This window comes from Taeniopygia guttata, chromosome 2 (genome assembly GCF_048771995.1).
Source record: "Taeniopygia guttata chromosome 2, bTaeGut7.mat, whole genome shotgun sequence".
NCBI classification, from domain to species: Eukaryota; Metazoa; Chordata; class Aves; order Passeriformes; family Estrildidae; genus Taeniopygia; species Taeniopygia guttata.
In genome coordinates, this window is record NC_133026.1 from 21,541,397 (window position 1) to 21,567,402 (window position 26,006).

At 38.8% G+C, this 26,006-nt stretch overlaps 1 protein-coding gene across 2 annotated transcripts in view; it reads left to right on the plus strand.

The window, feature by feature from the left end:
• NMT2 (N-myristoyltransferase 2) overlaps positions 1–26,006 on the plus strand; it is a 32,238-nt gene that overhangs the window by 2,833 nt on the left and 3,399 nt on the right. Inside the window, exons 2-10 of one of the 2 annotated variants that reach the window (XM_030264618.4) lie at positions 5,999–6,134; positions 11,141–11,285; positions 15,967–16,085; positions 16,182–16,273; positions 16,379–16,495; positions 17,042–17,212; positions 18,373–18,481; positions 21,953–22,123; positions 24,270–24,437. In XM_030264618.4, the coding sequence (XP_030120478.1) occupies positions 5,999–6,134; positions 11,141–11,285; positions 15,967–16,085; positions 16,182–16,273; positions 16,379–16,495; positions 17,042–17,212; positions 18,373–18,481; positions 21,953–22,123; positions 24,270–24,437 (1,228 nt within the window). The remainder of the gene's footprint in view (positions 1–5,998; positions 6,135–11,140; positions 11,286–15,966; positions 16,086–16,181; positions 16,274–16,378; positions 16,496–17,041; positions 17,213–18,372; positions 18,482–21,952; positions 22,124–24,269; positions 24,438–26,006) is intronic. The other variant, XM_030264619.4, reaches the window with a different exon arrangement.

Consider the following 26,006-nt stretch of genomic DNA (forward strand, 5'->3'; position numbering starts at 1 on the left):
ACTATGACTTTGTCAACTGACTCGCTAAATTCTGCATGGTCTCTATTAGTGCTGATCGATATTTAATCATATTCTATTTTAACCTGCACTTTTTTAGAAGGAGGCGGAATATTGTGTGTCAGTCTCTATTGGATCGCCATGTAAATTAAGTTATTTTCAAGATGCTTCTTGACATTTGAAAATAGGTCCTTAGAATGTTGCCCACAGGAAAATGAGATTTTTAGATATATATGACTTTTTTGGTTGGTTTCTAATTTGAAGGGGTTTTTATGCTTGAGCACTGAAAGAGTGCAGCAGAAAATAACCATTTTATAGCTCTTAACTGTGAAAATGTCTTTGTCCTCTGATTCTGCTCCTATTTTTTAGAGGCAGGATTATGTATGTTGTGTGACTCATTGCTATTTTCCTGTTCTGTAGTTTGCTCCTGCTAGACGCATTATGCTGTATTTGTTCTGTGTTGTAATAAAGCGTGCTTTAGAAAATATCTTTGTTAGTGTGGATGTAGAAAAAAATATATTTGTTGCACCTGGATCCACCCTGCTAAGTCCAGCCTTATAAAGTCTCCCACATTCTAAATAGCTCCTTATGCTCATTGCCAAAAAGGCCTTGGGCATGAAACATTTAGTCAACAGATGAGAAAAAGGTGTGACCTTTAAACAACTCCCCCAGACCTCACAAATTATTTGCTTTGAATGTTTTAGTAGTATACCCCTATGATTATTGTTAAAAAAAGGCCAACTTTGTAATGAATAGTACTTCTGAAACAGAAGCAAATATTTTTAATGCAGTGGAAGCAGTGCTTGGTTTTATCAGGTGAGTTTTACATCTCGGGGTACAGACTACAGACTTGAAGGGTGAGGCAGAGGAAACATGAGATCTGAGGAATACTCTTGGGTTCGGTTTTAAGGTACTGCTCCTAGGTTTTCATGCTAAAAACCTTTCATTCTCAAGTATTGAAATTTATACAAATGCAATCTTCATGCAGAGAGATTCTTTGTAATGACAGTTTGTTAGCAAGTGGAATTTGAAGGGCATAGACCCTTCTAGTCAAGACCTTTCTATATTGTCTTGAAGCAGTGGTAGTTTTTCACAGCAAAGAGAAAGCCCTTTGCACCTAAACCTCCATTTTCTTTATGAACCAATGACAGCCCTAGTATAAATAATACTGCTTTAAAATGTTTTGAAGTCTTGCCCATATACCTGAGACCTGATTTTTGTGATCAGAAGATCTCTATAACATATTCAGAAATGCAGCTTTGCAACCTCACTTACTCACAGAGAGAGAAATACTGTGAAGACAACCTCACACAGGCCTTTGCAGTTTAAAAATAAACATCTGAAGTACATGTTTGGTTTTAAATTTGAGAAATTGGTAACTTAATATAACAATCCACATAACATAAAACAGATGTTAATATTACAAAAGGCTTTTTCTGCTAAAGTAGAATTTAGTGTTCAAAAAGGAAATTAAAATATAGTGACAATTAGTCAGAGAGAAAGATAATCTCAAACCAAGGGAACCAAAACAGTTTGACCACCTGAACAGGTTAATTGTCATGCTCCTCTGGATTTTTCCATCTTGGCTTTTCATGGATTTGCTCTGAGCCTCATAAAGTTTCTCCACCCTTGCCACACTTCTCCCCAAATGCACTAAGTATTCCCATTTTTCAGTTTAAAAAAAACAAATCCAACCAAAATACCACCACATACAGGGAGAAGCAAAAGTATTTTTTTCCCACATCTATGCAAAACACCAGATGTGTGTACATAAGTGGAAAGGTATGTGGGTGGGATCATGGGCTTGCATTTGTGACTTGCAGACAGAATCATAAAACTGTAGGTCTAAGTGACTATCTCAGAGTCCTAGCCACAGCCTGTTTCTGGGGCAAGGTTAAGTCATTTTGGGGGAAAATAAGGTCTTTTGACCCTTCTTCTGGCTCAACTGAATTTTGATTTGCATGTCACTTTTATGCTGGGCTCACCTTTTTCTTATTCATCAGACTGACAAAATTGTCATTGTGGGGCAGTTAAAAATACCTTAGACTGTGCCTGTACTTACAGCTGAACCTCAGTGTATAGACTTGCCCTCCTATCATTGAAGTTCTCCTGGTATAAGTGCGTCTCCACTAGACTGACGTAGTCAAAATCTTCCAGAAGTCTAACATTGAATGGTTTTCTTTGTATAATCTGTTGTGGTCTGTGTGGCAGGCTGGACTGGGGCAGATGTGTTGATCTGATGCGTGAAAAGTCATGTTTCCTGACCTGCCAGCTTGACATGGCAACACCCTGGGATCTGTATTGTTTTTCTGCTTTCCACATAGGACCTGAATTCAAAGTTGTGTCACTTTGCAGGTGCAGGGTAGTTTGGAAAAAGAGATTTCACGCTTAAAGTCAACTTTCATAAAAATGGGAAACTCTTTTCCTCCCAGCTTCTAAGTGTGAGATACGATTCAATGTGTCATTATGTATCTGACCTGACAGAGGAGAATTCAGATACTAGTCAGCATACAGGAATGTCAGAGAAAAGCTTTTAATAGGAGCCTTTGGTTTCAATCTTGTTACCTTTACATATCCTTTGTGCTGTCAAGTCTAGCATAATTACTACAAGTTGAGCAACCAAGTTCTCACTCCCAGTTTTAGAGTCGTTCAGTTCTTTCCAAGGCAGAGCATGAGAAGGACAACAAATCTCAGGAGATGTTTTGGTTTTGCTTCTGCCCTCATTTGCTTGGTATCTCTGTAACTTGTGTTGGACAAACCTGTTTACTGAGTACATAGAAGTTTCTGTGTGCTGCCAGCTGCCAAATATCTGGGCTGCAGGCGTGCCTAAATAGGCAGGATGAGTAGGATGAGTAGAACTCTATTTAAATCCTCTTTTTAAATTGTGTGGACTGTAACAGTGAAAAATAAACTGACCCAAGCAGGAGATTGTGCATAAATAACTGCTTGGAATGATCCCTGGATAACCTGTCAGACAAAGATATCAAAATTTATTTTGCAACAGACAGTGTGAAAAATTTAAACCCAAAGGTCATAAACCAAGGACTGGGATTTTGGAACATTAAAAAAAAATTAAAATCTAGTAGTGCAGTATAAAACGCCACATATATTTTACTATATGTGGCACTTTACTTCTGTATTCCTTCTTTCCCAGCTGAAGAATATACATTTCTATATGAAAAAGATTCTGACTTGGTCAAAGAACAAACGATGATTGTCCTGGCAAAAGTACGGTTTGACTGGGGATAACATTAGAAGAGCTTGGCAAAGCTGATTTTTCTCCACAGCTGCCAAGCTTTTTTTTTTTGTTCAATTGTTCATTATTTCACCAAACTAAATAAAACATTGGCCCTCAGGTAATCCTAGTGAGCAAAATTCCCCTGTGGTGTATGTGACTCCGGATCCTCCTGAAACACAAGAAGACAGTGAGCTGCACTGGTGCAGTTCGGGGCTCGGTACCTGCTGAGGGTGTCTGTTCAAGAACAGTGTTTGCTGAAACTCTGAATAGCCTGGTGTTCAGCACACAAATCCTTGGGAGCCAGCTTGGGCACAGGCATCTTTTGTTTGCTATATGTGAGGTGTTACAGGGAAAGACAAGTTGGTGGACAGTTGCAGAAAGTAAAAAAATACTTCCTTAAATGAATCTCAGCAAAGGTGAAATCACTCCCCTAGTATTTTTATCTCAGTTTTGCCAGTGAAGGTAGTGAAGTCCTAGGTCTTGTACACATGTGTGAGGTTTTGCTGGTTTGTATTTATAACCACTTGCCAGTCTTTTGGGTGTGTTTTGCGTTTAAATTCTGTATAAAATGTCAGCTTGGTATACAGGCCTTCAGATAGATTTAAATTTTACTATTTTAAATGAGTCGATACTGTGCTGCCTAGGTGGCCAAGGAAGCCAATGGTATCGAGTGGGCCAGCAGGACCAGGACAGTGATCATGCACCGTTGTACTTGGCCTGGTGAAACCACACCTTGAATCAGTGTTGAGCCCTTCACTGGCCTCAAAACTAGAGCTGAAGCATGTTCAGAGAAGGGCAGCAAAGCTGGTGAAGGGGCTGAAGAATAAGTCCTGTGAGGAGTGGCTGAGGGAAGTGGGGTTGTTTAACCTGGGGAAAAGGAGGTTCAGGGAGGATCTTATTACTCTCTACAACTACCTGAAAGGAGGTTTTAGCCAAGCAGGGGTTGGCCTCTTCTCCCAGGTAACAAATTACAGTACAAGAGAAAATGGCTTCAACTTGCATTGGGGGAGATTTAGATTGCATGTGATGAAAAATCTCTTCACCAAAGGGGTTGTTGAGTATTGATGAAGGCTTCCTGGAGAAGTGGCTGAGGCACTGTCCTTGGGGGATTTGCAGACATGTGTAGATGTGGCACTGAGGGATATAGTTTAGTAATGGACTTGGGTTAATGCTGGGCTCAATGATCTTAAAGGTGTTTTCCAACCTAAGTGCTGTGATTCAATGAAATTGTGATTCATTGTGGATTGTGTAGGTGGTCTGGCAGTATGCTTATTCTGCAACAAAAGATTTTCTCCCTGCATCACTTACACAAGTCCATCTTCTGTTTCTGCAGCCTTCTAGTAAATGCTTCAAACTGTCTCTTACCTGTCCAGTGTGTTTGGTCTGCTCTACTGTTGTCCATTGAGTAGCAACTTGGTCCTGTTCAAGAGGCTACGGCATTTACCAGGCTTTCTGTCTGGGAGCATAACCCAGTGTAACCTTGAAAGTTATGGACTTCTTGAGATTGATCTTTCACTACAGACAATTCTAAAGTACAGTAATGATGTCACAAAAATCAGTCTTTGCTTAGTTGCATTGTTTGGTTAATTGCAGGCTTTGGGCCTCCCAACTATAGAGGGAGGGTGTCTTCTTGACAACATCAGCTCAGACAAGGCATAGATGCTAAGACTGGTCATCATAATCTTGAAAGTGAGCATGTTACAGCAAATAATATGTCCTTGCAAATACATTGATCACAATAACTTTAGTTATGTTCTTCTGAGTTTTCTTTCTTTTTGTTTGTCAGTATGATACCTGGGTTTTTTCCCCCTGCAGGATTAAAAGAAACAATTGTTTGTTGCATTGACATTTTTCTGTTCCAGTGAAAAATATCGAAGCCCCCCAGTCTGTCTTCAGTTCCATTATATGCATATGGTTTTGCTGAGAGATTAGCCTCTTGAAGACAATTTAGTGTTGACTCATTGCCTCCACATTTTCATTCTGTCTGAGAGTTGCCAACACATCCCACACTTCACAAATTCTGATCTAATCTTGATTCTATATCTTGATTACTTGTTAAATAAAAATCTCCTGTAAGAATAACTCATGTTATCAATAGTTAAAATATATCAGAATCCTCAAGTGCAATTTTTTCTTTGTTACTGGGACATTTTAATTAAAGCTGACCCCATTGTGCTTATTGTTTTAAAGCACAAATATTTGGTTAGTTTATGTTGTCTCTTACTGGGATTTCAGCAAGATTTTCATTGCAGCCTAAGTTAGGAATAAAATTTCCTGAAAACAGAATGTTTTATCTGGATTCTTCTCAAATTCAGATGTGTCTTACAGTTGAGCATGAAGGAGAAAAAGTGATGGGGCACTAATAGTTACTAAATTTCCAAGGAGGTTACTTTCCTCAGTTCTCATACTTTCTTCTGTTCCTTCAAACTGTTGAATTAGGTTGTTTTGTTTTTGTGCTGGGTAATAGTCTGGAGAAGAGTACTGGTTTCTATGTAGTATCACAATTTGACATGAATATGTCAAAATGCCTGGTTGTGCTGGTTTCAGAGCATAAAACAAATGAGACAGTGATTGCAGGAAGTTTTACATCAATGCTCTCAGTTCCCCCCTTCCTTGCTTTCTTTCTGCTGCCTTTTCTTTACATTCAAACCACTATTGGATTTTTCATATCAAAATGCTGGATTTTCCATATTTAACTTTTTTTAAATTTGAGGCTCAGTGGTACTGATTTTTCTTATTGCACATTCTCTGAATCTCTGGCAGAAGTCCTGGAGGGGATTTGGGAGCGAAGAAGAAGAAAAAGAAGCAGAAGAGAAAAAAGGAGAAACCAAATTCTGGAGGCACCAAATCAGATTCTGCATCTGACTCCCAGGAGATTAAAATTCAACAACCTTCAAAAGTGAGAGCCTGGTTCTGTTTTAATTTGTGCGTGCTTTCTAATTTAATTTTAATTTGCATGTCACTTGTTATAAAAGTGAGTTGGTAGTTCTGCCTTAGTGTGTGAAAATCAAGCAAATGGTTCCTGTCCTGAACAGAGAGAAGCAAGCCAAGACCTGGTGTTTTCAGAGCTGCTGTCACCACCATAGTGGTGTGCTGTGAGAAAGGCAGAGGAGGAGTTTTGTCTTTCTCTTTGAGCAGTTAGAGCTTGAGCTAGTGACAGCCTCATTGCATAGAATCTCATCGCATCTGCGATGGTAATGCTTTTAAATAGATCTTGTATTTGATGAATTGCCTGTCATTTTTAGCCACCATCTAGCTTGGCCTAGTGCAGTTTTAGTCACTCGTGCAGCATGAAGCTCTTTTAGCAGCAGGAGGGAAGGTGGGCCTGCTGTGCTAGCCAGAGTCTCTTTAGGGCAAGCAAGCAGCACGTATTTGTACATAAAATGAAGTAATCTCAAACATGGAGATAAAGGCTGAAGAAAAATTTTGCTGTTAGAAAGGCCTCCACTATAATTAAGAATGTGCAAAATTACTTGAGGGAATGTACAGTCCTTGTGGATTTTCTGATAAAATAGCATTGTCTGTGTGTGCCTTCGTCTATCATGTTCTGAATGAGCGATGAATAACATGATGTGGTGCCTTTTTAGCATACAGCTTTTATCCCAAGAGAAATCTGAGTCCAAGAACTAAAGTTTGTAAAACTGAGAAAGTTTATGGACTGTTGAGTATATTGAGGTAGTTCTATTTACTTTATATTTATTTTATGGACTGTTAAGTGTATTGAGGTAGTTTATATTTGCTTTATATTTGCTTTATTGTGGAGAATTTTACACCATTGTACCAACAGGAATCTTTGTTCTGTAAGTTTTGTCAAGTACATTGGGGTTACCAACTAATTTTAGGGGAAAAAGATTGTGTTCTGGCTCATTTTGATATTGATAGATTTTTGTGTTGTCTCTTTAGATCTTTTCTGTATTACCCTGATTGCTTTGGGCAAATTGCATGGGCACATTTGGTACAGGGGACACTTAATGATATGTAGAGAGGTCTTAAGTACTTTGCTACATGTTTTGATACTGCCTTTCTGTAAAACATGTCATGAACTGCTCATACAGGAAGATTGTTGGCAAATGATGCACAAGTAACTTCACATTCTTGAAACTGGAGTGAGATAAATTTTCGTGTTAACATAAAGTCATAGTTAATTGCTATAGTTAATTGCTATCCTGTGAGTTCCTTGATTTTCTGCTGACTAAGGTTATTGTTCCATGTGTTGCCTCTAATTGCATTAAAAGAAAGCTGTTTCATGGTTTTTTTTCCTTTTGTGTGCAGAATTTTAGTCCTGCACCTTGCAGTATTGCACACCATTTCTCTGATGTGATGTGATGTGCAGATGTGGAAGCCTGTCCTTGTTCCAAGTTGTGTACTTAGAGTGGCACTGTTCGTGATTATTTTACTGACACAAGTTTTGTCAGTTTGTTAGCAATCTTACAAAATTTTCTGTTCTATTGGCATAAAGAAAAAGTTCTTATATAAGTCTTTCTTTCAAGCCCTAGGCAGCTAAACCACTTTACTCTTACGGCTTTCACTTTTCTCTAGGCACAAATGCATCAACATTGCCTGGGCTGTTATTTTGCCTTCTCTGCTGTGTTGCAGGTCTGTCTTAGACAACTATTCTGTTACTGATATTTTGAAAGCATCTTAGACTGCTGATCTGGATCAGTGTGGAAAAGTATAATTATTTTGTCTGCTGCCCAAGTAATACTTAGATTTTGTATTCTTGCGCTGTATGAAATTTATTACAGAAAACAGGCTTTTAGTGTTTGCTTGCTCTTGGTTGAAAAGAGTCTATTTTAGAGGAGAATGACGTTGTACAACTTACCTCTAAGAGAAGATATGCAAGATCATCAGGTAGAACTCAGTGGGGCTCCTGAACTCACTGTAAAGGATTTTGAAAAAGCATTTTGAGGTCACGTGAGTTTGTAAACAGATCTGTCAGTCTGGAGATAAGTAAAGCAGAACAGTGAGTCTCCTTGGCTTCTGCCTTCCTTGTATGTGATGGTAGTGATAGTAGACCTTTTGAACGCTGGTGTGAGTGCAGTCATAGCAGTAAATGGTTGTTAGCATTGTATGCTTACAGTGACCTTGAGGACGCTGCCCATCTCACAAGACTTCCATCTGTCCCTATTACAGGTTCCAGTGATGTAAGTTGTCCACACTGACACAAAGAAAGCTTACCATATATCTGCAATCTCATCAGTCATTATTCTAGTCACTGGTGGGGTACACAACCTAGTCACAGAATAATAGATGGGAAGGGACATCTGAAGGTTCTTTGACCAACCTGCTGCTCAGAGCAGGTCCAGCTAGATCAGGTTGCTTGGTCTACAAGGACAGAGACTCCATGATCTTTGTGGGTAACTTATTCCACTGTTTGACTATGGTTTTTGGTTTAAAAAAAAGTAATTCCTTATATCTAAATGGATTTTGCTGGTTTGCAACTTGTCTCCTTTGTTTCTTGTCCTATCACTGTGTTTGTCTGAAAAGATTTGGCTCAGCTTTCTTTATACCCTCCCATTAGGCAGTAATAAGATTTCTCCTACTCCCTCAACCTTCTCTTTTTAAGGCTGAACAAACCAAGGTCTCTCATTCTCTTCTCCTTGTGTGTGATGTGCTTCAGCTCCCATTTATCTCGGTGCCCTGCAGAGAACTTGCAACACTCTGTCAATGTTCTCCTTGTAATGGAGAACCCCAGACTGTAAGGTGTGACCTCAGGGGTGCCAGGGAAGATTTCCTGGCTAGTCTTTCTGGTACGGCCTAGTATGCAGATGTCTTTTGCTGGCCAGCAATGTGCTGGCTCATGTCCAGCCCTCTGCCCACCTGGACCTCCAGGTTGTTTTCTGCAAGCTGCTTCCTAGCCAGTCCGTGTTGGCCTTTGCCTTTGCATGGGATTTTTCTATCCCAGATGGAGGACTTTGCCTTTGTCAAACTTGATTAAGTTTCTTTTTCCAGCTTGTCAAAGTAGCTTTGAATAGCTGCTCTGTGGTTCAGCATATCAACAATTCTAGAAATTCTTCTTCTAGGTATCATCTGTGCACTTGCAGAGAAAGTACTCTTTGTCAAGTCCAGATCATTAAACAGTATTGACTCCTGAGTCCTCTCTCTTGCATTCTTGAAAGCAGGTGTGATATTTCCCTTTATCCATTTACAGGAAACTTCCACCAATTGCTATTTTAAACTTAATAGATGTTAGTTGCACTAGCATCAGCCAGCTCTCTTAGCATCCTTACATGATTCATTTGCTCAGCAGTCTCCTAAGTTTCTCTCAGACAGCTGCAGTGCACAGGGTCACCAAAGGCCTGAGGTCATCAACAAAACTGAGGCAAAACCATCATTTTATACCTCAGCCCCATTGCACAACAGGGCTATCTTATGCTGTGAAGAGATATTTGCCCTAAACTGAAATTAAACAAAAGAGCTGGTTTTTGTTTTTCAAATTCATGTCAAGTTCTGTGTAGGTTTTTCTTGCTTTCTGTTGAAAGAAAACAAAAAGTATTGAAAGTAAACTTCTTAGGCCGATCTCTGAGTGTTTTGAAATGAAAGGGATTTACTCCTGATGTCCCTAGCCATGGTCTGTTTAGTACCTGAACATTAATTTCTTACTTACTATTATGTTAGTAAGATCTTTCTTAGGAACTTTTTTTTTAAGATTTTCTGATTTTTTAATATAGAAGGCATATTATAGACTTTCAGTAAATACAGAGAATAAATTACAGTGTGTCAGCATTTATGTATGATTTAATGATGTACTGATGAGATTTCAGAATTTATCTAGTGGCATTAGTAATTTATGTCTCTGTTATCCTGATCTAGAAATAAGGTAGGTTTTTTAGGCTGGAACAGTGTTTTAAAGTATATAAACATGTTAATTCACAGTTATTCGGTTGACAGGTGTTTAAGGCACACTTACAGATGAAATTTGCAGTACTTAAACATTAGGCATTTTGTTTCATTAACTTAGATAATAAAAGTGTTTATTATAAATAGTAACTGAAAGGCTGCTTGAGCTCCAGACACAAAGTTTTGTTCTTCTCATGATTGAGGATACCAGAGGCTGATCACCCAAATTAAGCTTTACCTTCATTATTACGTTTATTTTATGGTGATTTGTCAATGTATGAATCCTAGAAAGAAAGTGAAATATGGAAATAGTAGTCCTTTGCTATTTAGTAAAAAAAAAAAAAAACAAAAAACAAAAAAAAACCACCAAACAATGTGGCTTGAAAGCTCTGTGCAGAATTGCTTAAAATTTTCCAGTACATTTAAGACTATTCTTTCAGATGTATTATTGCACTGCAGTCTAGGGAAACCTGAGCACAAGCATGCTGTTGGTATGCCTCAAAACAGGACTTGCCACCAGGAAGATAACAAAACAAAACAGATTTAAAAAGAGAGAGGGTAAAATCCCTTTAGATTTAGAGGCCTGTTACAATTATTCCACTGTACTGTCCTTTGCAGGAAAAATTTTTATCCCTGTTACATGTACTCAGAGTGATCAAAAAGCTCCATGTGTACCAATGGTACCTTTATTGTTAAATACCTAAATTGACCCCTTTTTTTTTTTTTTTTTTTTTTTTGTATTTTACTGTGTTTTACTAGGGGAACAGGGAATATGAGGAGCTTTTTTTTATTGTGATACAGTATCATGCCTTAATGCTGCTGTATTTGTTAAAAATGTTGATATTTCTTGGTTAAGTGCAAGTACTGCTGGCAATTATTTTGTTTGCCTGTTGCCCACCTAACTTTTTCCACCCTGCTGTCTACAAACATTGTACCTAAACTAACCATGATGAGAAGAGTACATGTAAGAACAGGTAACAGTAAAAGAAATGAACATGTTTGTACAGCTATTCACAAAGTAAATATACTCAAAAAGCTTCCTGTTCTGTTTGTCTATTTGTGCAGAACCCAGCCATTCCAATGCAGAAGCTTCAAGACATCCAGAGAGCAATGGAGCTGCTCTCCGCATGCCAAGGCCCAGCAAAGAATATTGATGAGGCTACCAAACGTAAATACCAGTTTTGGGATACACAACCTGTACCTAAACTTAGTAAGTTTAACTGGATCTGTGTGAAAGATCTGTCTTATGATCACTAAAGTCATAATGTGCTAGCTCTGTGGCATGTTCTCTAAAATGGGTATAGTGTTGGACTGTGTATGGTAGGGATCCTTAGTCTTTTGTGTAGTTTATGTGGAATTGTTGATGTTTTCCAGGGAAGTGGTTGTCTTTCCCACAGATAATATGCCAGATACAGTGTTATTAAGTCTCATTCTGATGTCCTCTGTAAAAATAGGAAATGCTATTAGAATACATTCTTTTGTATATTTTAGGTCTGAAATACTGAACAACAGAACAGAGAAGTCTTTTTCAGTTTAGAAGTAAGAATTCTTAAGTGGTGACAAAAAGTAAACTTCAATGTTTTATTAGTAGTATTCTGTTTATTTGTATTTCCTTGATTTTTTTTTCAATAAATGGATTTGCTATCACAGAAATAATGACTCTCCTGCCATAGGTTGCACTGTTTTCATACAGCTTTAAGTGACACTTGTCTGATACACAGACTCTTTTTCTGCTCTATGTTCATGTTCTCCTCCACAACATACACTACCTTGAAGTCATGCTTTCTCAGATTCTGTTCTCTGTTCTTGATTCCAAGTGAGATGATAAGGTAATCTCTCCTTGCCTTTAAATTTATAATGAATTTGACAAGTTACTTTTTATACTGATCTGATCCCTGATAACACAGTTGGTAAATCTTCTCCGGAGAAAGTAGTTGCTGACTGTCGAGTTTTCTGCTTTGCTTTGTGAACCTTCTTTTTCTGCTTTCATTATCTTCAAATTAAGCAGTTACAGGTTTTCAGTGTGAACATACCTTGGGGGCTGCATAAGTAAAACATTCTCAGCACAGTAGCTGGTGTTGCTCTGTGCTACAGGTTTCTCTCCATTGCGCTGGAGACTAGTATAGAATAAGCAGAAATAAGGTAGAGTCTAAAGCACAGGAGCACTCTGCTCACAGGCAGCTTTTCACATTAATCCACAGCTATAGCTTAATCTGCAGCAATCTCATTTCTTCCTGACTTTTCTTGCATAGAGAAGTCCAGAGCAGAGGCCCTGGGATACAGTATTTTCCTCTGGATTGGATTGAATTGAATTGACCTGCCATGGCTTTTCTCTGTGCAAACTCTATCCAAATAACTGCATAAAGTAATGGTAGTAATTGTCACCAGCAATCCAGCCTAAGTGGAGAAAGACCCTGGCCAAAATAAGTTAAAGTGTAAATCAAAAAATGCTCTGGCCATGATCAAGCTTTTCCAGAGCTAGTTCAGGTGTCTGCAGTAGTGCCAGGAGTTCAGTTTAGGCTAATAAATGTATCTTAAACACTTAGATAGAGAGGAGCATCTGTCACTTGCTAGTCTAAAAAGGCCCATACAGTGGCTAAGAAAATTATTTGTTAGGGTTGTTCAGGAGAAATAGATTTCATTGAATTTGGTCAGTGAGGTTTTTGTCCAACAGTCTCTATGAATTTCTTCTTAATCCCACAGATTTTTTTAAGCTTTTCTTTATCTGCTGTATGAACAGATTGGGAAGTCATCACTAGCTGATATGTTTTATGAGTTTAAGTGGAAAAAATAATCTGTCGATTCAAGAAATTGTTGTGGAAAATCTTTGCATTAAACTTACTTAAGAATCCTTTAGCCTTTGAGTTAAAATTATTAGCAATAGGTCCTTTAGTTATGCCAAACCAGCCATTTAGTGGCAGTAATATTTGGGTGGTTGGTACTTTTCAGAGTTTGCTTAAAAATGCTAATAATTACGACCTTCCAAACTGGATGGCAGGCCATAACTATTAGTCAGGATTGTGCATCATGTGAAAAAATTCATATTCAAAGGAACATTTGACTGCCTAGTTTGATGATGGCTGACGATATGGCGGAGTGTTTATGGCTAAGAATCAGGGGGAAGGCCAACAGGGCAGATACCATGGTGTGAGTCAGTTCTAGACCTCCCAGCCAGGATGAAGAAGCAAATGAAATATTCTTTAAACTTCTGGCAGAAGTCTCGCATTCAGCAGCCATTGTTCTCATCAGGATTTCAACCTACATAGGATTTACTACAATTATAAGAGTGGCTTAATTATAGATTCTAGATAACAGCATTCCTGCTATACTCAGCACATGCACACAGGCACAGAGTTGTTTACATGCTACCATGTTCAAAGGTGCCTGTTAAAAATTCCCCTTGAGCCCAGTGACATACTTTGAGTCCCTTGCATTTCTCAGCCGGAAGGGTTGAGCTTTGAGGAGTGGAGGGTGTCAGTGTAGGCCTTGTCCTCAGCAAGTCTGCAGAGCATCACAGACTTGAGGGTTGGCAAGACATCCCTTTCAGAGGGAGGAGCTGATGCAGCCCACTGCGGTCCAGGGCACTGTAAAGGGTCTCACTTAGGACACTTGTCATAGGATTGCAAGATAATTGGCTTTAATTATCAGTAAGTTTCCACCATGGTGGTAACCCACATTGGTAACTGCTTTTTGGGAAAAAAAAAAAAAAAAAACCAAAACAAAACGAAAAATCCCATCCTGTAACAATGGTAACATTTCACTTGGGCTACAGTTCAGGTAAGAGGTGTTCCAAAGCTCTCAGGGGGTAGCTGATTATTAGGGAATAACTGATAATCCCTTGTTCCCCACCTTTTTCAGGCAAATTATAATCCTGATATAGTCAGTGTCACTCCCATCTTTACTTTGCAGGAGCTCCTGTTAATGGGCAAGGGACATTTCACTGCCTAGCTGGTTTGGTCAAGGCTTACTGGGAGCTCCTGAGATCATAGAGAAGGCCCAAGGATGGATGGAGAGATGCACCACCAAAGGGACTGCAAAGATGCTGAGGCTATGCAGGGAGGAAATCAGGAGGTCCAAAGCCCCTTACAGTGTAATCTGACTCAAAAGACAATGGTACAAGAAAGACATTGAGGTGCTGGACGGAGTCCAGAGTGTTACTGCCCGGTTGCGGCCACAGTGTGGAGGTCTCCCGGCTAGCACGCTCCCTATGGCCGGAGGGCACGACAGGAGTGGCTGCTCCCAGATCCCTTCCGAGACCTCTAGGGTGGCAGTGCCCACAGGGGTTAGCAGCTCCCTGTGGCTGGCTGTGGTGTGGGAATCACAGCTCCCAAGCAGAAACGAAGGACCAAGGCATAGAAATAGAGAGGGGCCACTTGTGTGAATTCCAAGGTAATTTATTACCTAGGAGGGACAAGTAGGCACAGGAATGAGGGTGACAAGACATTATAAAGAGGGGAGGGTATGAGGGGTGGAAACAGCTCACATCCAATGGGGAGACATTAGGGGTGGAGAACACAACTGGGATAATCCAGTGAGGGGCAGCACAGGGGGGTGCTGGGGAAGGGGCAACAGGGAACTTTTGAGAACCAAGTGGGGGTGGCTACAATGACAGACAGGGGAGGTGGGCTTGGATTGACAGAACCATTAAGGGTACGAGGGGAGGAACAGGGAGATTGGCACTTTGGGGGACAGTCAAATGGCGGGAAAACTTAGGGGTAAACAACTTGGGAGAAACCATTGTGAGGGGAAGAAATAGGGGGTACAAGGAACATACCAACTGAAACTTCCTAACATTAAACACCTCACCCTTAAAACAAAACATTGTAAAATCTTATAAAAATACACACCACCACATCGAGAAGGGCAACAGACCTGGTAAAGGGTCTTGCACACAAGTCTGATGAGGAGTGGCTAAGGGAGCTGGGTTTGTTTAACTTGGAGAAGAGGGGGTTCAGGGCAGACCTTATCACTCTACAACTGCCTGAAAGGAGGCTGTGGCCAGGTGGGGGTCAGCCTCTTCTCACAGCTAGCAAGCACTAGGACAAGGGGAAACTACCTCAAGGGGAGCTGTGCCAGGGGGGATTTAGATGGGATGTTAGGGAAAAGTCTGTTCACTGAAGGATGGTTGAGAATTGGGAGAGGCTCCCAAGGGAAGTAGTGGGTTCACCATCCCTGGAGGTATTGAAAAGATATGATGCCTAGGAATGTGGTTTAATGGTGGGCTTGGCAGTGTATGGTTAGTGATTTGACTGATCTTACAGGTCCTTTCCAATCTAAATGATTCTGTGATTTTGTAGGTGTTGTGCCTTAGAAGAGGAACAGCTGCAGTTTATTAGTGTATACTGAGGACTGGAGCTGTAAAGCAAGGAAGGAGAAGAAAGCATGCCTTCAAATAGGATTTTAGGAACACATACCACCAGTATCTCTTAAATGCCCTGGCTTTGCAATGTCACTGCTTCTGAGTAATCCTGTTGAGTTCAGGTCTGTTCAAGGTAGTGGTAAACAGGATCTGAGCCATAGCTTGTTAGCTGTGAGTACATGTTCTCATGATGAGGCTGTGGATCTCATGGCTGGCTAAAAGCTGTGCGTGTGCTGATAAGTTGTTGTCTCTTGTGTTACGAAATGCAGGGTATCAGTTGAGATGGAGTGGTTATGTGCATATCTATGAATATTTTTATGAGACAGTCATTAGTCTGAATGTGATCTATGAAAATGAGAAGTAGTCTCAACTAATAATTCTAACTTTTTCAGCATTTTTTAAAAGCTTCTTGTTCCATTCACATAATTATGAGGAAATACATGATGTGAAATAAATGCAGTTTACAGAACTATCAGGAAAGCTAGCAATGTAATAATTTTTTGATTTTTTTTTTCTCCTCCTCCCTCAAAAGATGAAGTTATAACTTCACATGGTGCAATTGAACCAGATAAGGACAATGTTCGCCTAGAGCCATACTCTTTGCCACAAGGTTTTATGTGGGACACATTGGATCTTAGCAATGCTGAAGTTGTAAGTGGAACAATTTTTATATGTATCTAAAATAATTCAAGTTTTTTCTGATTGATATGTGGATAAGTGTTTGGATTTTTTTGTGTATGTTTTCAGCTGAAGGAGTTATACACACTATTAAATGAGAATTACGTAGAAGATGATGATAATATGTTTAGGTTTGATTATTCACCTGAATTTCTTCTGTGGTGAGTAGCAAGTTCCACATTCTGTTCTGGCTGGAGTGCAGTGAAGGGTGTTTTTATTACATCTTCTAGGCAGTAATTTGTAATTATTTCTGTCATCAATTCTAGGGCATTGCGTCCTCCGGGCTGGTTACCGCAGTGGCACTGCGGGGTTAGAGTGTCTTCAAACAAAAAACTGGTAGGATTCATAAGTGCCATCCCTGCAAATATTCGTATTTATGACAGGTAAAATGCACCAATACTTTTGTATTTGTTAAAGAATAATGCCACAAAACAAACCTTAAAACTGGTATCCAGTGCTATGAAAAAATTAAAAAGAGAGAACAAGGTGAAGAGCACCAGTAAAGTTTTCTTAGTGATAAATGATACATCTAATGCCATACAATTTTCTGACCCTGCTGAAAAGCATTTCTGGTTGATCAGCTGGGCTTCTTGGCCAAGTCTTCATACACTGACAAACATAAAGCACTGTGACTCCACATAGCATTGCTTGGACACTATACTGCATCTTAAAGTAAAGCAATCAGTTAAGTCTTGGTAGCTTTGGTAAAAGAAGTATTGCAAACCTCTTAGAGATAGCTTGCATATCACACAGTTTGTCACTGCAGTCACATAGGCATAGATTAGTGTTCATTGCAGATGTACTTTGTCACAGGCAAGTTTATTTTACTTCAGATTCTTCTGTCACAGTACAGAAAGCTGTAATTATAAAAATGGAAACATGTCATGTGTAACTCTCTTTAATTTTTTAACTACTTAATGTCTTTTTAGTGTGAAGAAAATGGTAGAAATCAATTTTCTGTGTGTCCATAAGAAACTGAGGTCTAAACGGGTGGCACCTGTATTGATTCGGGAAATAACCAGAAGAGTAAATTTGGAAGGAATTTTTCAGGCTGTTTACACTGCTGGAGTGGTACTTCCCAAACCTGTGGCCACTTGCAGGTAACCTAGGTGATGTTCTTAATATTACTGGTTCCTTAACAGTAATTTTGAAGAAAATTTAATGTAACTGTCTAAACAGTAACAGGATAAAATTCAAAGCTATTAAATGTTGTGGCCTTGTGCAATCTGAAGGCCTGAGTGTTTGTCAGAGTTGTTTTGGTTTTTTTTTTTGTGTTGGGGTGTTTTTTCCCCTTCCCTCCCAGTGCCTCGGATGAAACATCTTCTCGGACTAAAATTTAATTAGTGGTTTGTTTAGCATACTTTCGATAGACTAACAGATGTTTCTGTTGACCTTCTGGTGGCAGCCATGCTAGCAATGACAACATTGTATACCTGTGTTTTTCAAGTGGCCTGTGTCCCTGCTGGGACACTTCCCTGTTAACCTGGTTGCTTGCCAGAGATGGCAGAGCATTTCTGGTAATTGTATGATTTGCTTTTTTGAAATACTTTCATCTTTCCTGGAGAAAGAAGGACTTTATTGGCATTTGATAAATACAGGAACACTACCACATGGGAAGAGTTACAGTCGAATATAAATTCATTTGCTTGGAATGGATTTTATTTCTACTTGGAAAAGTTCAGTTCCTGCACTTTTAGTCCAGCTGTTTAGACTTCTGGAGGACAGAGTACATTTTGGTTTAAAATTGTTTTGTACCTATCAACACCAAAGATCCTATAAGTTTCTGTAAGGAATGATGGTGGAAGAAATAAAAAGCTATACTGTGTTAGAATAACCAGAGATGTTCTGTTGCACAATGACCTCCCAGGAAAGGGAGAGCTCCTTCAAAAAAAATTCTCAGACAGAAGCAGAGGGTGCTGTCTGCACAAGAAAATAAATGTTGCTATATATGTATGGTGAGTTTTTCAGGGCTGTGACAAATGCTAAAATGTTTTGCCCTGTGCTTATTCATTCTGTATCATAAAGCATTTGCTTAGGTTGAGAATACTGTGATAGCAGACTTGTTTTAAATCCTATTGCTTGGATACAGCTTTTCCTTATTTTTTTTTTGTTAATCAGCCTTCTTATAGACGTAGTACAGGCTTGCTTAGAAACAAATTTGGAGAGTTGAAAAGAAGGAAGCAAGAAAGCAGAGCAATGGATGCAAGTGACACTGACACTTAAAATACTACTTAAATTCATTATTTGGTTGTATTTCCAGGTATTGGCATCGTTCACTAAATCCCAGAAAATTGGTGGAGGTGAAATTTTCACATCTGAGTAGAAACATGACTCTACAAAGAACAATGAAGCTTTACAGACTTCCTGATGTAAGCAGTAATGACTTCTAGAGAATCCCCACAGTTATTGTGAGGCCCAAAATAACCTTCCATCTGTCTCTGACAGCACAGGCTTTTCTATGTAAAGGCAGTGCATGCAGGACATAAAAAAAATAATCTCTGGTTGATGGAAAGGACCTTAAGGGCTATACTAAACAGAAGAGACTATTGCTGGAAATCTGGATCTCTATGGAGAAAATACAAATTTTAACCTAAAATCCTTAAACAAAGGAAAATAAACCCAGAAAGCTTGACTTCACAAACATGTGGGATTGAGTTGAAGATGCATGAGACTATTCTCGGTATGTTTAATCTGATAAGAGATTACTGGAACAGAAAATCAACAGTTCATGTCATAAAATTCTCAGAGAAGTCCATCAGCAACTTGGCTGAATACAATCGTATTGTTGATTCCACTCTAATTCACTTTTTTTTCTGTACTATCAGAGAGTGTTTATCTTCTGCATTGAGCAGGCTCAGTAAAAGCCACTTCAGAATGTTGTGCACTGTTAGTTTGCATGTAAACTTTACCTGCTAGTAAAAAGCAAGTATTGTGGCATAGCTATGTTAATAATTTTTTTTCCTCATGTTTTCAGCTAATAGTTAAGCTTGCAAAAAGCCTTGGGGTGCATTTCCATGACAGGGCAAGTCACTGTAAATGCTACATACTGCTAAAAAAATCTCATTGCTGCAATTAATAGCCTGTAGTATTTAGTCTGAGCTTTACAGCTAAAAACAATTTATTTGCTTGTAAAAGCTACCTTTTTTGAAGGGATTGCAGAGTATCCCTTACCTCTACCTTATCAGTAAGCCTCTCTTTGTTTAAACAAACCCTCTCTTCTGGTTTAAAACAATATTTTTCCTCACTCATAGTATTTATAATGATTTATCTGATTTTGGAGAATTGTGTCTGTTGCTATATTTGACTTGATGCTGCAGATTCTCTTAGTGCTCAGATATTTGAGCAGCAGGCTGAGCAGCCTTTGGAATAAAACACATGCCATGCCTTAATCCGTGCTCCTGCTGCTGTCGGAGAGCCTCGTTTCCTGCTCCACCTCGTGCCGCCTGTGCCTGCACATGCAGCTTCTCCCTTGCGTGCAGGGCAGCAGTTTGCAGAGCTTAAGAATTAATAACCAAATTAATTAGGTTTTAATCTTGGGCAGCTAAATATAGCTTCCATCAAATCTTGAAGGCATTTTTAACAGTCTGAAGAGTGTAATATACAATTTCAAGTGTAGGTTTTGGTGACGACTCTAGTGACATTGCTTATGGAAACAACTGAGGAAGTAATTAAAGAATAAGGATCTTACCTGTAGTACCAAAGGTGTAACTACAGAGAATCATTAGAAATAGCAGTTGTGTCCTGGTCATTTTCCTTCATCATAAAACGCAGTTTCAACAGAGAAGTAAATTAGGAAAATAACTAATATATCATTATCTCATCCATAAAATATAGCTAAGGCAAACATACACTGTACACAAAAGTGCAAATAGAAAATAGGTGCTTTCAAAATCAGCTTTCAAAACTAAGGGATGTAGGAGTCCACATACTTCAGGATTTTTGTGATTTTTAGGTTGGATTTGGGAGCTTCTCAATGGAAAATAAAAGATTTAATCTTTGTTTTGATGATTTCTCTTTGGGTCTTGTGCTTTGGGTTTATTTGGAGGCCTTTCTTTTTCTGAGAAAGGGATTAAGTGCTGTTGAGGGTCTTTTTCTCATCAGTTTGAGGCAGTTATAAACACTGTTGTCAAACTAATTTGTCCATTCAGTCCGTGCTATCCTGTCCCTCCGCACCAAACACTGTTTCTTGCATTTTAACCTCCTTTCTTGATGTCCTTGGAATATCATCGCCACTAGGAGCTCATCTCCCTTTAAGAGAATTAATCACTCATAATCACTTAAACAGCCTGAATAAAAAGGTTTTCAGGTGTAATAAATACTGTAATTAATAAATACCACCCTCCCTAAAGGCTGTGCAGGTACCTATAGATACAAAAAATAAAAGTGGGTTTTTTTTTTTCCTAAGTGTTTAATCTCTTGAGCAAAGAGTTTTCTGGAAGAAGTAAAATTTGTCACTATTTAGAGTCAGGACAGAAGTATGTTTATCTCTTGTCTTTTCCTGACCAGCTGAGGTCCTGATGCTGGACGGTCACATGGTTATGTGCCCAGAGAAACAAATTTTAGCACAGTTCTGTACACTTTCCTCACCTCTGGGATTGCAAATAATCACTTACTGGTGGCATTTCTGAGCATTACTCGGGGGAAAAAGAGCTTCCACCCCAGCTGCTTTTTTTCCATCCTTCCTGTATGTCAAGTGTACACCCTTCTGGAATAAGGGCATTTAAAAATACAGATGGTGTACTGTTGTGGAGTCAAACCCTAGTCCCAGGCTGCCTGGAAAAGCAGGAAGGATGAAATGTAATACACAGGCCAGAGCTGTGGCAAAATGTGCCTTGATTTCTCATCTGGCTGCTGGCTCCCAGAGCGTGTGAATAAACATCTCCCCCAGAATAATGCCTTTTGGGCAAAGCATAATCAGCTACACTAATTTCAGGCTTCCAGTAATCAAGTCTCTACGTGGCTGCTCTTGCAATCAACTTTGCTATGATTAATGTGGTACGTGACCAAGTATGTAGCTCAGACAGATGAAGCAGGACAAATGAGCACTGAAGAGAGTAAGCATTAGCCTCCCCAAAAGGAAATATCCAGGAAGGCTGGCAAAAGATGGGAAGAAAACTTATATCACTTTTGCTTGTTTAAACAACAATTGCGTAATACTAGAAAGTAATTCTTTCCTTTTCTGATGTTTAAAGTCATAAAATATTTGTTAAAATAGGTTTTTCATTTCAGGCAGCTGTAAGTTATGAGAACCTTTCTTGTTACTAGAATAGCAGTTGTGCCTGCATAGAAAGTTGTTAGCAAGGAGGTTCACAAATGCTAAAAATAGGTAGATGTTTTTTGTTAAATAATGTATAATTAAACTTAATCAGTTGACATTGATGTATAGTTTGACTGTAATTGCCATAAGTTTGAATTGCATGTGTTCTTGTCTTGAGATAACTTCTGCTATGCAAGTTTCTTTGTTTTGTTTCCATGTCTGGGCCCCAGGTAGTTCAGAAGAAGATAAGAAATAGATTGACCTAAAAAAAAAAAAAAATACAAACTGCACAAAGTGTAGGCAGTTGGTGATGGTATGTCTTTCTCTGGAGAAATGAAGCTGTTTCAATAATGAAATTAAAAGATTGAAGTGCCCCAGACTGTCCCAATAATTAGAAGAGAGGGAATTCTGATTGAAAGCCATTTGTAAAATAGCATAATGAATTAGGTGGCTGGGATAAAGTAGGCTAATAATGAATGCATTAGAGCAAGTAGAGTGACTCTGCAACCTACTTTCAGCCTTTGCTGTGTGTGCAGTTTTCCTTTCAACATCTTAACATTTATTTTTCTTTTTTTACACTAAGGCCACAAAGACATCAGGTTTGAGACCAATGGAACAAAAAGATACTAAAGCAGTACAAGAATTAATCAATACTTACTTGAAACAGTTTAATCTTGCTCCTGTGATGGATGAAGAAGAGGTGGCCCACTGGTTCCTGCCTCGGGATCATATTATTGACACTTACGTGGTAGAGGTAAAATATGCACAAACATATATTAATGTGAGTGAGTGTCACTCAGTAGTCAGAGCACTCTGCACTCAGAGTGTCAAGTTTTTGAAATGCAGGCAGTGTGAAATATGTGTATTATAGGTAGAATTTGATACCATGAGTACAAGATTTGTTCTTTGTATTACATTCTGTTAATAAGAAAATGTTTGGCTGTGATAAACTGCAGTGCTCTTAGAATATCTTAAAGAAGAATTCTGGAACACCAAAATAATCACTAGCTTGACAAGAACCCTACATATTTTAAGATGCATTTCTTGACTCTTTGTTACAGAGGTATGACATGATACTAAGCAGTGGTCTTCAAACCTCATTTTCTAGAAAAAAGGAAAAGTGATGCTATGACTGAGATAAGGATTTGGTTTGAATTGACTGTCATTCTCCCAGGTGTACACATTTCTGCCATACACCATTACAAAATTCTGTTTTAAAAAAACTTAATTTTAGAGGCACCTGCTGGAATAACTATGTTTTTTGATGGTTTGCTTCAGTAAAGTATGTTTTTTCCAGTAAAAGAATATGTGTATATATATGTATGAATTTGCAGATATATATATATATATATATATATATATATATATATATATATACATACATATACACATCTACCACCCCCACCCTCCAAAGAATTGGTCATAATGCTTCTCTCAAAATAAGGAGTGCAGGAATAGATTAGCATTTGGATTGGAAATCTCCCAGACATGTTTGGAATAGATGCACTAAAGCTAGTGGAAAGATACACCCTTCCCTTTGAGTCCATACAAAATCAGTTGTAGACAGCATATTTATTTAGACAGTGTATTACTTTGCTTAAAGTGATAATGTTATTTTAAAATGATCAGGACTAACATCCCTAAGCCTTCTCCTCATAGAAAAGCCCTAGGTTGTGAAGGTCAGCGTAACTGTAACTTGCATTTGTGCAGGAGCCTCAGCTGAATTAGGAAACCTAGAGCTAAATAAAAAACACCAGTTTTTACTGTCCAAACTTAGCTTTCTGCTTATTTTGTAGTGGGTGTAGTGCTCATTGTCAGTGGTCTAATTTATAGTCCCACCTTCTTTCTCCACTCCCTCTTGTCCCTGCCCTCTGCCCTGCTCCCTGAGTTGGTTTTTGGCTTGCTTTGTGAGTTGAAGCCTATAGGAGAGTTCACAAGCACCACGATTAGCATGAATGGCACTAACAGTGCCATATTAACTAAACAGCATAGTCTTCACTTACTTGTTTTATGCTGTCTCTTGGACTAGATTTTACTATACAAAGTGTACGTTTGCTAGTGCTTAAAATATTTTTAAGAGCAGTGTGACCTAGAGAAGCTACTGTCAGACTTTTAAGTCATCTTTGTAATGTGCATATCTTAAGACCTTAAAATACTCTGTATAATGAGCTAATATTTTTGTCATCCTTAGTGAATTTAGTGAGTGACTAAATAACTTTTGTGTTCCTTGTAGTTAGTATTACTCTACTGCAGAATCTGTACCTGCTCTAAGACAAAAGCTTTTTTGCATATGGTATGTTCCACTGTTTCACATTTTACTGTAGAAGTACTATTAATTTAAGGAGCCATGTGAGGTCCTTCATTGAACTCTTAATTAGTGGTTACTAGTCATTCAAAAATGAAGCAAATAAGCAATAAGAAGTATTCTTGTGTCTCCTTTATCTTATTTTCTTGGAGATACTCTGGGGAGTTTTTATTAATATGCTTTGAATACCAGAACAGTATATTTTTTTTCTGTTTTTAGAAAGATGAGAAAATATTTGGTGTGAATGTCATCAGATTTTTAAAATACCTGTAATATTTTAAGAATATTTTATTAAAAACTAGTTCACTCAGAAAAAAAAAACTTAAATACTTTCAGTGGAAGTGTGCTTTGTTAGCTTTCTCTATAGAAAACTACTCTTTGACAATAGTTTGTCAAAATGTTAGTGGTGTAATAGACTAGAAAAATCTAAATGTTTGTTTCCTCCAGTCGTAGCTAAGATTAGCTGCTATACCATAATACTTACAGTACACAAACCTTGCTGCATTTATTGCTTTCTGTAGAACTGTCACATTAGCCTAACCAGTAACTGATTACTTACTAATGGACTTTTTTGTTTTGGTTCGGTTTTTTATAGGGTTCAAATGGTATTTTAACAGACTTCCTCAGTTTCTACACATTACCTTCAACAGTGATGCATCATCCTGTTCATAAAAGCCTCAAAGCTGCCTATTCCTTTTACAATATTCATACAGAGACTCCCCTGTTGGACTTAATGAATGATGCACTCATTATAGCTAAATTGGTAAGTTGTAGGTTGAGTTTTTTCTGCTTCATTCACAAAAGTATTCCTAGGAGCAATGGCAAGGTAAGAACTGGAATAATTTATCCATGCCAGTGCATTTACACAGAGTGCAGTTGATGAGACATTTACAATATATATATCAAAATACAAAGCGGTATGCTTGTTTTTCCTTTTACTTTGAGTGATGCTGGGGAATGACAAATGCATAAAGTATTTGCAATAGTTTGAGCTGTGGATACACCCAAGAGTACACTGATGACCATCGTCACTAAGTATCAGAAGAATGAAAAGTATCACTAAAATAATTTCCCTTGGAGATGAATTAATAAGCACTATCAAATACATTTTGCTTTTTAAAATTATTGTTTATTCCTAAAATATGTAGAAATTTATGTGAGCTTTATCATGTTGTCATTGCTCCATGTAAAGCTCTGTAGATGATGTCATGGTGTAGCTTTTAAGTATGCCCTTGGGTATGGAATTGAACTGGTGGATGTTTGGTTGAATGGAAGGGAAAAGACTATAAATGAAGTTCTCAAACCAAAGAATTTTGAGAGTTTAGTACTGTCTAATGAAAAGCTATCCCTCAGGTCGTAGAATAGGGTTTCATGGGAGTGCAGTGCTAACACCAATGGCACATGCCAGCACTCTGAATTTGCAAAGACCTTTTTGTCCTGGGTGGTTCAAAGCACTGCACAGGCTTCATCTGGTCCATAGCACCCCTCTGCCACCATTCCCAGCAGGCTGCAGAGCACAGGCATGTTTCCTGCTCCTCCTTCCTGCACTGCTGGCGGTGTTACAGCCTCCTGGGGAGTGCCCTGGCAGGCCATGCACACAGCTGCCTGCACCTGGGTTTCTGTGTTGGTTCTTGACAAAGCCAATGATGGTCTGCAAAGGCTGTGTCTGTTCAGACTTGAGCGTGAAAAGCAGCCACACAATCTTCAGCCTGTCTGTCCCAGCCATGTTCATGCAGCACTGCAGCAGAGCTGCCATCTGTGGTGGGAACTGCTTGCTGAGGCTTGTTAACCTAGAAGTAGTTCAGTAACTATTTGTCAGGGAAAACTCCTGGATAGTTATGGGAAATATCATTATTCAGGCTCCAGAATGATCCAAAAGGAAGTTCAGAGACAGACTTTGAGAAGCCAATATAATTTTCAGGCGTGGCTAAAAATACTGGTAATTATTCTTAAAAGTCAAGGTGGAAAAAGGTTAGTCTGGGTTAGAAGTGTGGCACAGGGAGCTGTGTGTCTGGCCGTTCTCTAGGTGAGTGTGGGATGGGTGAGGAGGTAGTTCCATGGTCTGACCCCAAGGCTTTGCACCGTTCCCTGCATACGTTTCTCTCTCAGTGTGACATGCAGCTCTTTCCTTTTGAGCGGATCATCCTATATCCCTTGCAATACTGGGATTTAGACACCTGTGGATTTCTTAAGTACCTGCTGGGCCTGTAATGCATCACTAGGGGCCTAATCATAGTTGCAGATCTGGCAGTTGAGTTTTATATGAGGAGAGGTAAGGCAACAAAAGAGAGATGATAATGCAGTCCTATTCACAGCCTTTTGTTTACAAACA